Genomic DNA, 15,617 nt, shown 5'->3' with positions numbered 1-15,617 from the left:
GAGGCAGAGGAGGACTCTAGTCATTGCCTGAGTTGGGGTCCTATACACCCCCACCCCATTAAACTGAATGACACTATGGTCCCAAACCCTGAAACAACTCTGTGAAAGGCTGGCTGTTAGCTTATTGCATGCAAGTCATCGTGTGCTTGACTCCTGAGACAGTGCTCCTTTGCAGACCTATCTGACCCTCTCTACTTCTCTCTTTTCCCACAGTCCAGTGTTCCCCAGGTCACTACTATAACACCAGTATCCATCGTTGTATCCGCTGTGCCCTGGGTTCCTACCAACCTGAATTCCGCCAGAACTTCTGCACCCGATGTCCAGGAAACACTAGCACTGACTTTGATGGCTCCACCAGCGTGAGCCAATGTAAAAGTATGTGTCTGGATCAAGTGATAGGGGACAGTGAATTGTGCTGAAGGGGAGCAGTGGGTTGGATGGGGAAGGTGGGTAGGACTAGGGGTGAGACACACCAGGAAAAGTTGGAGGGGACTGGAACAAGAAGACCCAGGGCTAGAAGGATAATGGGCAGGGAAGCTTCTCTTTCTACTTCTTTTAAACTCTCATATACACTTGTAGCAGCCAAATCTGGTACTGGGGAGGCAGGGAGGTTGGGGAAAAGAAAGGCAGGAAGAAAGATAGATAAAGAACTTGGAGAGTGATCCCAGAGTCATCCTATGATCATCCAAGTCACCATAAGAAGGAAATATGCTGACAATATGGTAAACCACACGCTTGACCACAACACCTGCCCCTCAGGAGGTCCTTTTTAGATTCCCCCATGAAATCCTTTTGATCCTTGCATTCTCTTCCCCATCTCAGTACCCCTAACACTTACTTCTCTTTTCATATCTCCCTATCCACCTGGGCTTGGCTACAGATCGCCAGTGTGGTGGGGAGATAGGTGAGTTCACCGGATATATTGAATCCCCCAACTATCCTGGCAACTACCCAGCAGGAGTAGAGTGCACCTGGAACATCAACCCACCACCCAAGCGAAAAATCCTCATTGTCGTGCCAGAGATTTTCCTACCCTCTGAGGATGAGTGCGGGGATGTCCTTGTCATGCGCAAGAACTGTGGGTAGTAGCAGCATCGTGTAGGGGTGAGGGATCTGGGGAGGGCTAAAATGGATGGGAGAAGGAACCAAACACCAAGGCAAAGAGGGAAGAAGATGGGGGACCAAGAAAAGAAGAAAGGAACTTGGGGTCAGGGAGAAGAGTCTGAAGGAAGGAGGTGCTAAGAAAAGCAGAAGCTGCTTTTCTCCTTCCTCATCCTAGAAATTTGACCTTTTTATAATTTCAAATGCCAACATTTAAATATTCTCTGGGTACCAGTTTTCCATAGAAATAGCACTCCAGCATAATGGGGTATTAGATTTGTGTATGTGGTGGGGTAAAGGGGAGAGAATAATGACAATGACAATTTCTCAAGATGATGCTTTCTGTCCAATTCTCATCTCTAAACTCTGCTCCTAGGGCAAACTCTGTTCACTTCCTCTCCTCATCTACCTCCCTCTTCTTTATGTCCTCAGCCTCTCCATCCTCCATCACCACTTATGAGACATGCCAGACCTATGAGCGGCCCATTGCCTTCACTGCTCGCTCCCGAAAACTTTGGATTAACTTCAAAACAAGTGAAGCCAACAGTGCCAGGGGCTTCCAGATACCTTATGTCACCTATGATGGTTAGGAGGTCAGGGGTGTGGGGGGCTTATATATTCTCTCAAGTTCAGTGATAGTCAAGAAGAAAAACCAGGGAGTGAACTAGGAAGTGGGCAACTTCCCTACCCCTGAGCCTTACCATATCTGTTGGCTTTGCAGAGGACTATGAACAGCTAGTAGAGGACATTGTAAGAGATGGTCGGCTCTATGCCTCTGAAAACCACCAAGAGATTCTTAAGGTGAGAAAAAAGAAGGGGAAGTATATGGGGTAGGGGGGGAGGCTGAGGGAAAAGAAGGTAATGAGTAGGCATTGAAAGTATTATAGGGTCATAAGACTAAGAGGCACCAAAAAAGAAGTCAGCAGAGTTCTTAGCCTCAACTCTGCCACTGATTAACCCTGAAACTCATTTTCTATCTAAGACTCCATTTCTTCTCCAGATAAAAAATATTCTAGCCTAGATAATTTCTAAGACCCCCTCCAAGCTCTAACATTTTATGATTCTTTGATCTCCTTTATGGATGAAGACAACTAGATGCACTGACCTTGGAATCAGAAAGATTCATCTTCTTGAGTTCAAATCCAACCTCAGACATTTACTAGCTGTGCAACCCAGGACAAGTCACTTAACCTGTCTGCCTCAGTTTCCTCATCTGAAAAATGAACTGAAGACTCTAGTATCTTTTCTCATAAAACTCCTAAATAGGGTCATGGAAACATGACTGAAACAATATGAACAATAGCAAGGATAAAGAAAATGGAAACTCATTCAGAATATGGACTATAGGGGGCAGCTAAGTGGTGCAGTGGAGGACCTGAGTTCAAATACATCCTCTGACACTTAATAAGTGCCTAGTTGTGTGTCCTTGGGCAGGTCATTTAATCCCATTGCCTTAAATAAATAAAATTAAAAGAAAAAGAATATGGCTTACAGTAGTAAGCTTAGAAATAGGCTTTCAGTGCCACAAAGGAGTCAGAGTTAATAAATATGTATGCTCCAAGTAAGGACAAGGGATACAAAGAACTAAGATAGTTATAATTTTAAATATCCTCGAGGAGCTTGCAAAGCATGTAGGGGCATGATGAAGTCATGTAACCATGGTGGGAAATGATCTGAGGAGGTGTGAGCATCTGAGTTGATTTCATCTTGTGGAAGGATGAGTTTCTAGAGATGATGAAGTTAAGGAAAGTAGAAAGTTGGGAAATGAAGCAGAGGATTCCCTGGGAGCCATCTTTAAATAGTGGAGGATCTAGGTGGAGTTCTTAAGTGTACAAAGGACTAGGCAAGGGGCTTAGAATGATTAAAAAGGAAGGCTGGGGGGGCAGGGGGAGGCAAGCCATTTAATTAACTAACTCAACAAGTATTTGTTGAACACCTACTATGTGCACAGTATTGTGCAAGTCCCAGTCTTGGTTTTCATTTGCCTATCATCTTCACTGTGCACACTCTGGTCCTCTCACTGCAGCCCCCTCTCCACTTCCAACTCCTAGCTTTAAGGCTAATATAGTCAGTGCACCATCTTTTCCTCTACAGGATAAGAAGCTCATCAAGGCCTTCTTTGAAGTGCTAGCTCACCCACAGAACTACTTCAAGTACACAGAGAAGCACAAGGAGATGTTACCCCGATCCTTCATCAAGCTGCTACGCTCCAAAGTTTCCAGTTTCCTTCGACCTTACAAATAGCCCTCCCCAGCACCACAGACCCCAGCTTCAAAGCTCCCTGGTTGCCTAACCCTCCAAACCCACAGTCTTCCCCCCAATCCACCGTCAAGAAACTCTCTTTTTGGGGAAAACAAATATTCACTATGCAGACTACTTGCTTTCCCATTCTGTCCCTTCATCTCCCTGCCTTTCTCGAATTTACCCATTTTTCCATTTCCTACATGCTCCCTAAGTGTTGGGAAAGCCATAAAATACTAGCTCTGTTCCCCTTAAGGGATGGAGTAACAGCCCCTCAAACTGGCCTTTTCCCCAGCCTCTGGAGTCAGGATCAGTTTGAAAGGGGTGAGGGGGTCCATGAAGGCAATTAGTCATAGGGCAATTATGCCTTTGAAGCAAGGCAGGGAGAGGGTGTATCTGCCATTCTCAGGGCTGTGCCCTGACTGTCTAGAGCCAGAATCTTCCCCTCCTCTCTGATACATATCCCTCAACCCATGGCAACTCAGGCAGCCCAGGGTCTTACCAAAGAAGTCTGGTCTGCAGGCATTTCCCTAGCACTGGCCCTCTGTGGGGCACATTTGGGCACTACCATCAGCCCCACACTCCACCACCACTGAGACCTGGTGGGTCTTGTCTAGCTTGCCCGAGTATTCCTCCTCCTTCTCCCACATACACTGTCTGAGCTTTACCATTCAAGAACTCACAATGATACTTACCACTGAGCTGGTGATCCCTGAACTAAATGGTGAGGAACAGTTGAGGAATGGGCTATTGCCATGCAGATCACATTGCTGTGGCTTCCAGGAGAAAACATAAAACTCCTCAGAAGAGAAACCAGGTTTCTAAGCATCACCAAAAAAGAAAAAAAAAATCTAAAAGACTACACTACAGAATGAATGAATACTAACCACAGACACTAACCCTTTAACCCAACTTATAGCCCCTGGCTCAGCCATCCTCCCTTACCCCTATTCCAGTGCTCCCTGGGGGAGTCCTGCACCACTTCCTAAGTCACATCCTGAAAGAACCATGGCTGCCAACACCCTGGGCTAACCTGGCAGCCCCAGGTGTCTCAATGGCTCCACCAAGGAGGGCTCAGCCCTGTGGACTAGAGCTGCCTACCCCTGGCCCCAGGCCCTGGGCAATGAGAGGAATGTGTGTGCACTTGGAGAGCCTTTTGCCCACCTTGTCCACATCTAATAAGTGCAATCATTTTGAGTCTTTATATTTGTAGAGGGAGTTTTTTGTTTTTGTTTTTGTTTTCTATTAGAAACAATCCTATTTATAGCTGCCCAAGAAAGAAGAATATATGTTTGGAATGGAAGAAGAGAGGGTTTTGAATCACATGAACCATGTGTACTGAAATTTTCAGACCTGGAATATCTTTTAGTTCTCAGCAGCCACTTATAAGACGTGCAAGGGGCATGGGCCAGGCTGGACCAGGGCTATAGTTCAGAGACAAGGGTGGGAATTCTGGAGACCTGATGGGAGTAGAAAGCAGAGTAGCCTAGCAATCACTCAGTCCATGCTACATTTTCCTTCTGTTTCCCCTGGAAGAAGTGGTTAGGATATTGTGATTCCAGAGACCTGATGGAAGTGGTCATTAGTTGTCCATTGCAAGTAGAAGTAACTTACATTTTTTTTCCCCTTAACTTTGAGAATGGAAATCTTGCTGTTCTGCCTTCTTTAGATTATATCCCTGGGTTTCAATGGAAGAGAACCAAAAGGCATTCAAAAAGGAGTGTTTTAAGACTCTTATGGCCAGGAGGAGGGGTAGAGGGACCATGAAAGTGACTCCTTCCAAAGCATAAGGCTGAGGAAGTCACCAGATGTGTGACAGATCTCAGCCAGTCTACCTAGCCCTGTCCCAACTCCTAAATCCTCTAAACCCCTTTTTAAGGGCTTTATCTTCAAGTGCTGCTTTTTTTTTCAAAGGGAAGAGGGGGAATGGAACCAAAATATGCATCCCATACCCTTTATACCTCTTTTCTCCTTTAAGTTCAAAAAGTAGTCACAGTGGGTCCCCACGATATCATCCAGTTTTTATGAATCACTTCTAGAGAATGTGGAGATAAGGCAGAATATTAGAGAAAATGCTGTTTGCCTATATCCCTCCTTTTCCCATTCAAGGCTCAGTAATAAGGAATGAAGCTCTTTGGATGGACCTTGTAACCAGTTGACATTTTTTTCATGCATTAGCCATCACTATGTGGCTCTTAAGGAGTAGGTGGCTGACTGTTTCCTGGGGTAAGTAAGACAGTCTGATGCTGCAGAAGAAAAATTAACTGGCCAAGATGATAACACTTCCCAGGAAGTGCTTTGTAGACTTTTTCCCCCTAACTGACCTTCCCAACTAGCTGCCCAACAGGAGATTGGGAAATTTCCTTGATTCTCTTCTCCATTACTTCTCATCTTAGAAAACAATTTATGAGGCATTCCTCAGGTTTTAGCTAGATTTCTTTAAAATTTTCATCGATTTGGATTCTTCCTGCCTTCTCCCAAATCTTAGTTTTATGGTTCCTGAGACTTGAAAGTGACTTCCAACAGTTTGCTGAATTCCTCTGATATAAAGAACAAAGTGTGTTGGACACAAGGATCATTGAAAATCCACTTTGGGGAAGCAACTCCCCAAATATCTGGCTGCTGGTGATGGAACAGGAGTTCCATCTCCAGGAGTGTTAACAGAGAGTGAAGGATCAATGATCCAGGAATATTGATTGATCTTTTCTAAATCACACAGAGGATTTGGAGCCCCCCAAAATGGGGACTCTTCCCGTGGGATCCAAGGAACTCGTAAACAAGAGGAAGCTCTCCCAGTATTTAAAGTCTCCTGGGGCTTTATTCACTTAGTTCAGCTCAGCATCATTCTGAGAATGAGGTATCATTGCTCTTTTCAAAGGACTGTTGATGGACATATGGGGCATGCCAGAAAAGCAAAAGAACAATTCAATGCCAACTTTTCTCTTTTCTGCCTCTCTCTTTGTATTTTGCCAGTTTAGGCCTGAGTCCTGGATTGGTTAAGATTTCCAAAATTAGATGAAACTCTAATGGATACCTTGATGATGGGATTTGTTTGTTCTAGACTCTTGGGCAGCTTACAGTGGGCCTCACTAGGGAGGCCTGCATTTCACCTCCTTCTGAAATAGGTTGGAAAACTCTTAAGGGCATAGACATTGAACTGGGACTGACCCAGGCAGTGGTGCTTCCCTCCCTAGGGATTTGAACTCTTCCCCAGGATTTGGTCAGTCAGTCAGAAAGATTGGGCAGATTTAGTGTACAGTCCAGGGGCTTTAATTCAAAATTGATTTTGATTTCTGAAAAAGGTGCTTTCCATAATCACACTTAAGGCAAATTTGGGATGTTGTTTCCTTGAATGTCCCTAAGAAGTTTTCGGGAATTTAAGATTCTTTTATCTGACATATCAGCCCCAAAATGCCATCCTCAAATAAGGAAGGGGGATAAAATTTTTAATTACTTCAGAAAATGAAGCCAAACCAGTCTACCTGTTTAGTTTTCCTGAGCACAGTGGGGAAAGAATGGAAATGGATTAAAGAAGTTGCTGGAATTTGGCCTTATACAAAGAAAACACCTCTTAGTCTTGAAACTTTATTAGGACCAAGAGTTATTTAAGAAAAGGTCTAATTGGAGGTAAGGAATCCCCTAGTTCTGCTATCAAGTGGAATCTTACGCCTGAAGTCCAGCTAAATGGCACAGTTGAGATAAGGTTTAAACAAACTAAAAATTTCATCCTTCTGTGAGGGTTGGTTTGAATGTTCCCAAAAAGAAATAAGGGGTAATATGGGTTTTTAGTTTTACTTCTAAATGCAAAAGAAATCTTGAAATGCTGTTTATCTGCCTTCCACCACTGCCACTTGAAGCATCTCCTACACAATCAACATTAAATAACCAATGCAGTTCATAAAGTATTTTGCACTTGGGGGAAAAAATTTGTATCTGAACTTGTAAAAAGAAACATTTGGATTTTGTATTGTCTTTTTTAATTATTATTATTATTATTATTGTTATTATTAAATTACTAAATGAAATTTCCCCTGGTCTAGCCAGTATCCTCTCTTGAATTTGTGTACATATTTGATCCTAGAGCCTGCATGCATGCAGGCACACAGAGAATCATATAGAAAGGTTGCAAAGAAAGTTCTTTTGTTTATCTTGTGATTTTGGTGCAGTAATAGCAGCAAAGGATGCCCCTTTAGAAGAGACTTGGGGAGTAAGGAAGTTTAGAGGCCTAAAACATTTTTTTTTAACTGCTCAGGATGGGGCAGCTAGGTGGCGCAGTGGATAGAGCACCGGGCCTGGAGTCAGGAGTACTTGAGTTCAAATCTGGCCTCAGACACTTAATAATTATCTAGCTGTGTGGTCTTGGGCAAGCCACTTAACCCCATTGCCTTGCAAAAAATACCCTAAAAATAAATAAATAATGAGACTGCTCAGGATTTATTATACAAGCCTACAAAGTATACAGATTAAAATCTTTTCTCCTCCTGGAGAAGCAGCAGGCACCTAGAGGGTGCTGCTGGAGGGTAGGAGAGTAACAAAGGCTAGGTAAGGTTTTAGTGAAAAGGAAAATAGCTAGGAGACCTGGCTACGAGGGAAAGGAGAGACAGCCATAAGGGCTGGCTTAGTCCAGCCACAAGGCATAGAGGCCCTTGGTTCTCCAGCAGGCCTAGGTCAAAAGAAGGTGGCTTAATTTAGAAAGAAAGATGCCCTGAGACTTTGGGCAAAGTCTTCCCACTTCATAGTCCTGTTTTTGCCTGCATTGGGAGAATCAAAGATGTCCTGAGTCCTTCCTCTTCCAGTAGAGTATACATAAATGCTGAGCATTCCTGGGGGCTTCCCCCATGACCACCATAATCTATCTAAGAGTAAGTCCTATAATATCAACCACTAATAAATCCCATTATATCAATCAATCAGTCCCAAAAGATATGAGAAATATACTAACATATCTTCAGATGAAGTAACTCATTCCCTGTTTTTCGGTCCTTAGGAGCTTCAAAGCCTCAAAAGGATCAGAAGCAATGGAAGCTCAGGTCCCAAGGGAAAAGGAAAGGAAAATTTCAGCTTAGAAAAGGGTAATCTGAAGGCAACTAGGTGGTACAGTGGTTAGAGCACTGACCCTGAATCAAGAGGACCTAAATTCAAATCTAACTTCAAACACTAAATTATCTAGCTATGTAACCTTGGGCAAGTCACTTAACCCCACTGACTTACAAAAAAAATGAAAAGGGTAATTGGACCAGTACCCACACAGCAAACAAAGAATGAAAGAATTTCAGATCTAAAGAAATTTAGGATCTTGAAAGTTACCCTCTCATTTTCCAGATGAGTAGACCAAGGCCAATAGTTTAAGTAGAGTGCAATTTTGGCCTAAGGTCATAAAACTAATTCCCTGAAGAACCAGGATATTTCATTTAATCTTGCAAACCCCAGCTAGCTAATAACTGAACAAAGTAGAACACATCATGGAGAAGCAGTTATTTGATACAGCGGAAAGAATACTGAAAATGGAAACAGAATAGCGGGTCTCTATTCAAATCCTGTTATTTTGTGATCCTGAGCATATCACAATTTCTAAGAGTCTCAGTTTCCTCCGCTATAAAATGATGGGGGATGAGCATCTATAATACATCTTTTTTTGGCTTTCACATCCTATGACCTTAAATGATATGGTTGATAAAGCACTAGTCCTGAAATCAGAGCAACCTGAGTTCAATACAGTCTCAGACACTTGATACTAGCTATATGACCCTGGGCAAGTCACTTAACCTTGACTGCCTCCCAAAAATAAAGCAAAAAGATTATTAAAAAAAAAAAAAAAGCTTGGTCAAATGGAGCTCACCTGATGCCCAAAGTCACTGTGAAAGAAGTGACCCAGCAGAAGTTCATCCTGAAAAAGTCAGAGCAGTTAAAAGTCCCTGAATGAGTAGTCATGGTCAAACTGACCAAACATAAGGAGCTGGCACCCTATGATGAGAACTGGTTCTATACCTGGGCTACTTCCACAGCCCATCATCTGTACCTCCAAGGTGGTGCAGTTGTGGGATCCGTGGCACAAGAACTACAGTAGGCACCAGTGCCATGGGGTCATGCTCAGTCACTACAGCAGAGAATTAGCTAAAGAGTCCTGTAAGCCCTGGAAAGCCTCAAGATGGTGGGAGAGTACCAGGCTAGAGGAGGGAAACTGACATCTCAGGATCAGAAAAACCTAAACAGAACTGCTGGAAAGATGGCAGCTGCCAACAAGAAACACTGGAACATGGGACAGCTAGGCGGCACAGTGGATAGAGTACCAACCCTGGAAGGAAAGAAGGAAGGAAGGAAGGAAGGAAGGAAGGAAGGAAGAAAGGAAGGAAGGAAGGAAGGAAGGAAGGAAGGAAGGAAGGAAGGAAGAAAGAAAGAAAGAAAGAAAGAAAGAAAGAAAGAAAGAAAGAAAGAAAGAAAGAAAGAAAGAAAGAAAGAAAGACAGACACTGGGACAAATCACACCAGAATTATTAACAAATTGTCTTTTTTGGGTGGGAGTGGGGGGATTAGGAAGAGAAGGTGTATCATAGGAAAAAACTGCAGCAAGTTACTGCTTCTTTTCCCCCACCTTCTCCATAAGGAACAACTTTCAGATTCAGCCACATGGATTTCTAGATGATTTTCCCAAACTTGAAGGCAAAATGGAGGATCAACATATAGAATATGGGAAAATAACAGAAACCTCCTGAAATAAGCTCTAGTTTTCAGAATTGAGCAGTAATCTCATTTTTTAAAAAGACATAGTCAGGTCATAGGGTTTTTTATTTACATGTTGTTTTGCATAAATTGACACCTTATTCTGAAGAGTGCCTAACTTTTAGTTAATCATCATTCAATCATGAAATATTCCAATTAATTCAATCTGAAAGACAATTTTAAAAACACTGACAAAGTATCTATATACTATTGCAAGGCACTGTGGACTGAAGATACAAAAATCAAATAGAAAACAGATTGCCTTCAAAGAATGTGAAAGAATGAAATGTCTGTATAAATATAATATGTAATCAATGGTCCAGAATTAAATGTAAATCTATTTGTCACATTATCACATTTTGGCTCACATCTGTACACAGGCTTTATTTGAGGTCTTAAGATTTATAGCATACTTGGGGTGGCTAGGTGGCGTAGTGGATAAGGCACTGGCCTTGGAGTCAGGAGTACCTGGGTTCAAATCTGGTCTCAGACACTTAGTAATTGCCTAGCTGTGTGGCCTTGGGCAAGCTACTTAACCCCATTTGCCTTGCAAAAACCTAAAAAAAAAAAAAGATTTATAGCATACTCTGAGTTGAGTTCACCCTACAAAGGAAAGCACTTGGGATTCCAAGTGGGATAGAAATATCTGCTAAGGTCCATGCCCTATAGCTAGGATAAATACACACAGAGGAAAAAGCAGTTCAGAAAATTAACCAATATATCAAATGAGTCTGTTAGCATTATTTGTCATGCATATTCCCCATCTCTACAGAGAGGGAAGCAGGATATATTTTTTCTCCCTTCATTTGGGTCAAGTATGATGATGATGATGATGATGATGATGATGATGCATTTAGTTTCATTTGGGGGAAGAAGATTCGTTTTATTTCCTTTTTGTAATCATGTATGTTGTTGTATCATTTGATATGTCCTCCCATGTTTCTTTCATATTCTTTACTTTTTATGACACAGTAATATTCTATTAAATTTATGTAACTATTTAGTCGTTCCCCAATATGAATCTATTTTATTTCCAGTTCTTTACTACTAAAAATGCTACTATAAATATTTGGGTATACACAGGACATTTCCTTATAACTTTATTCTCCTTGGATTATGTGTGTCACAGTTAAATTTTTGGATCAAAGAATATGGACAGAAAATTCAGTTTAAAGAAGGCCTAGTGAAAGATGCAACTAAAGAAAGTGATTCTGGAGGTTCCTTAAGGATGAGCCTGGAAAAACAAAAAAGAGAAGAAAGATGAAAAAAATCTGCAAAAATTTTCAAGTCAAAAAGTTTACTCAAAAAACAAGGTACTATCAAAATTGCATTTGGAATCTAACACAAGTTATAGAGAATATAGAAATGATACTGAGGAAAACAAATATGAAAAAAAATAGTAGGACTAGATTGTACCATAGACATCAGAAGTTTGAAGGAATTGAGGGAATGGTTTTCAATGTACCTGAATGAGAAAAAGATACCAAAGCAGTAAGAGAAAGAGAATAACTTTTAGACCTTAAAACATTACAAAATATTCATAATAATTTTTTGCAGTAACAATGAAATGGTTCCAAAAACGTTTATCTATCATTTGGGATAGCTGAGCAAACTGAGTGTATAAATGTAAGGAATGTTATTATACAAAAATGACTGCATTTCCACCTCATTCATGGCACCTAAAATCTTACTTCTTCCTTCAAAACTTTGTTTGAAACTTTTTTTCCCTTTTGTTCTGATTCCTCTTTCACAATATGACTAATATGGAAATATGTTTAACATAGATAACTATATCAGATTACTTGCTGTTGGGGGGGAGGGAAGAAGAGGAGGGAGAAAAATGTGGAACTTAAAATCTGATAAAAAAATTAGTTGTGAAAATTATCTTTGCATATAGTTGGAAAAATAAATACATTTATATAAAAAAAAAACTTCGTATGAAGCCATTCCTGGTTCCTTCAGTGCCTAGTGCACATATCCAACAAATTCATCTTCTTTCTAACATTAGTAAATCAAGGGTGTGCTATGACTCCCTGTTACATTTAGGTTACATTTAGGTTACATTCAGGACCCAGGCATACAGTTCAACTGGATTCAGTTCTGGGGGAGCATGGACTCTTAGTGAGAAGGGTGATGCTCTCTTTGTTCATTTCTTCCTGTGTCCCCCTTTTGGCAGCCTGAGCATCTCCTGACTCTGTTTTTGCTCACACTGTTGCTCCTTGAGGGTAGGAATTGTATTTTTGCCTTTCTTTAATATTTCCAGCACTTAGCACAGTGCACAGAATATATTAAAGTGCTTAATAAATTCCTGCTGTTGATGATGATTTTGGATTATCCCTGAGGTTTCTGTAAAACAGATTAGAAAAGTATTCAATCTACAATTTGAATCAGGTGTGAGACAGGCATTTATTTCCTACATGTAAAATTAATAATAGCTCACTATCATGCATTTGATAAAAATAAACTTCAAAGAATTCCCAAGCTGCCACTATTTAGCTATGACTTGACTAGAATTCAGGACCTTTGAACCCTCCCGCCCCATCTCATAAACTCACCTCCAACCCTAGACATATTCATCTTGGGAATAATACTTCTTCACCCAAGGCCAGAAAAGAAGAAACACAGAAGAAGAAACCAAACCCAGGATCAGGCTTGCATTGGCAGAATGAGTACTTTAAATACTACATGTCATGGCCGTATCGAGGCAGAGTAAGGCTAGAACAAGCCTCCCTGTGTCCCAACCCTCTCTATACAATAGCATAAAAAGTCCTGACGTGATTCAGAGCTGAAAAGAAAAAAAGAAAACTGAAAGAGAGGATCATCCCTTTTAAATATTCATTGAATCACTGACTCATCTAGTTCTGGAACCAGCAAAAAAAAAATCTCATCATCATTTAAAGTGCAAGTCCTTGATATTGGATAGGCTAAGTCAATATAATAAAAACAGCAATTCTACCTAAATTAATCTACTTGTAGGGTGGCTAGGTGGTGCAATGGACAGAGCACCGGCCCTGGAGTCAGGAGTACCTGAGTTCAAATACGGTCTCAGACATTTAATAATTACCTAGCTGTGTGGGCTTGGGCAAGTCACTTAACCCCATTGCCTTGCAAAATAAAAAAAAACAAATCTAAATTAATCTACTTGTTCAGTGCCATACCAAACTACCAAACAATTATTTTATAAAACTAAATAAAATAATAATAAAATTCATCTGAAAGAACAAAAAGTCAAGAATATCAAGATAATCAATGAAAAAATGTAAAGGAAGTTAACCAAGTCATACCAGATGTCAAATTTGTTATTATAATGTTTTAAGCATCAAAACATTCTGGTACAGTTAGGAAACAGAATGGTGAATTAATGGAATAGATTAGGTACACAATACATTATAGTAAATGACCATAGTAATTTAATGTTTGAAAAACTCAAAAAGCTACACTTTTTGGATAAAAATTTATTATTTGACAAAAACTGCTGAAAAAATTGAAAAATAATATGTCAGAAACTAGGTATAGACCAACATCTCACACCATGTAAATGGTAACAAGATAAGGTATGGGAACTTGACTTAGACCTAAAGGATGATATCATAAGAAAATTAGGAGAGCATAGTATGGTTTAATGGTCAGTTCTATGAATAAGGGAAGAATTTAGAAACAGACAAGAGATAAAGAGCATTACAAAATGTAAAATGAATAATTTTTTTTTTAGTTTTTTTACAAGGCAAAGGGGGGTAAGTGGCTTGCCCAAGGCCACACAGCTAGGTAATTATTAAGTGTCTGAGACCGGATTTGAACCCAAGTACTCCTGACTCCAAGGCCGGTGCTTTATCCATTACGCCACCTAGCCGCCCCCCGAATAATTTTGATTTTATAAAATTAAAAGAGTTCACAAAGCCAATGCAATAAAAATTAGAAGGAAAGCAGAAAACTGAGAAATTTTTTTTACATCAAGTGTCTCTGATAAATAATTTATTTCTCAAATATATAGAGAACTGAGTCAAATTTTAAAGAATAAAAGTCATTCCGTAACTGATAGTCAAAGGATATGAATAAGCAGTTTTCAGACAAAGAAATCAAAGCTATCTAATCAAAGTCAAATGAAAATTGTTCTAAATCACTAATGACTAAAGAAATGCAAATTTAAACCTAAGGAACCACCTCACATCCATCATATTGGCTAATATAACAAAAAAGAAACATGATAAATTTGGGACGGGATGTGAGAAAATTGTAACACTAAGGCACTTTCAAAAAATGTTAAGGACAGCAAGGTGGCGCAATGAATAGAGCACCGACCCTGGAGTCAGGAGTACCTGAGTTCAAATCCAACCTCAGACACTTAATAATTATCTAGCTGTGTGGCTTTGGGCAAGCCACTTAACCCCATTGCCTTGAAAAAAAAATCTAAAAAAAAAAACAATTCTAAACAAAAAAATTAAATAAAAATTTTAAATCTCAAAACTTATAATTATTCAAAAAGGTTAAATGAAAGAATGTAAACAACCACTTACCATAGTCCTACTATCCCATCTATAGATGATTTTTATGAGACTAATATTGTATGGTTAATGCATAAGATATAAGATTTTCCATGGTAAAGCCTTATAATTTAGCTACAGAGAATTACTTGACCCTCACACCTCTGGTGTACAGAGAATTACTGACCCCCCAATTACCCCTGATGTACAAGAAGGGAAGATGAGCAGGATTGATCTAATGCATATATTTAAAACAGCTTGAGTAGTTAAAAGAACCACTGAATGTCCTTGACTGGTCCTGGCCAGACTTTCAAGGCTGTACTTGATTAACATTGCTTATCTCTTTAGGAACTAGCCATTCCTGAATGTAAATAATTCTTGGGGTTTGGGGAGGAGTTGACTTCCTCCTTGAACCACCTGAAAAATTTGGTTTTATTCCACAAAAAAATTGGCAAGAAGCCTTTCTTTGCTCTCAAGCTATATAAGATCTAATTAGACCTTAGCCTAATTAGAGTCTCACCTATGGAGAAGATGCTCTGCCAAGGACCTTCCCAATTGGGACTCTGGAGGCTGTAGCCCGGTCTCCCCAGGCCACTGTTGATTCAGATGTTGAAGCTCCCCCAATTCAGTGATGTTTTGTCTTAATGTTTATGTTTATGTAGGCTTTGCTCTTCTTTTTATTATATTGGGACTTATTGGTTACTTTTGCTGTAAGACTGATTTATTTCTATCTGTTTCATAATCACTTTATTAAATATACATTTTAGTTTTGTTGGTGTGAATATGTCATTTTGTAGGAGTGAATCAAAACCAAAACTTCTTAATCAGACAAATATACACATGCATTGATCAGGATATTAGGTACACCTCTGCAAACAACATTTCTTAGCAAACTACAAGTTTACCTTACACAACTAACAAAAAGATGTAGAGAATATAAAGATCCCTGGTATTTACTCTTTATTTTTTTGTTTATTATTAAAAAGCATTTCATTCAACAGAAGAAAATATTCTCTCAATAGAGGAAAACTCTTACAAAAAACTCTATACAACATCGAAATTATATAAAATTTCA

At 39.9% G+C, this 15,617-nt stretch overlaps 1 protein-coding gene and 1 pseudogene across 3 annotated transcripts in view; both read left to right on the top strand.

Moving 5' to 3' along the window:
- SCUBE3 (signal peptide, CUB domain and EGF like domain containing 3) overlaps window positions 1-7,392 on the top strand; it is a 54,215-nt gene extending 46,823 nt beyond the window's left edge. For 2 of the 3 annotated variants that reach the window (XM_074236479.1, XM_074236478.1), the window contains 5 exons: window positions 214-375; window positions 881-1,078; window positions 1,534-1,686; window positions 1,823-1,902; window positions 3,196-7,392. In XM_074236479.1, coding sequence (XP_074092580.1) covers window positions 214-375; window positions 881-1,078; window positions 1,534-1,686; window positions 1,823-1,902; window positions 3,196-3,345 — 743 coding nt within the window. In that variant the 3' untranslated portion in view covers window positions 3,346-7,392. The remainder of the gene's footprint in view (window positions 1-213; window positions 376-880; window positions 1,079-1,533; window positions 1,687-1,822; window positions 1,903-3,195) is intronic. The other variant, XM_074236480.1, reaches the window with a different exon arrangement.
- Window positions 7,393-7,524: 132 nt separating this feature from the next.
- Window positions 7,525-9,640, top strand: LOC141488131 (small ribosomal subunit protein eS19 pseudogene; annotated as a pseudogene).
- The last annotated feature ends 5,977 nt before the right edge of the window (window positions 9,641-15,617 follow it).

This window comes from Macrotis lagotis, chromosome 5 (genome assembly GCF_037893015.1).
Source record: "Macrotis lagotis isolate mMagLag1 chromosome 5, bilby.v1.9.chrom.fasta, whole genome shotgun sequence".
Classification (NCBI taxonomy): Eukaryota; Metazoa; Chordata; class Mammalia; order Peramelemorphia; family Peramelidae; genus Macrotis; species Macrotis lagotis.
Note: the sequence above shows the minus strand (reverse complement) of the source record. Positions and strands in the feature narration are given on the sequence as shown.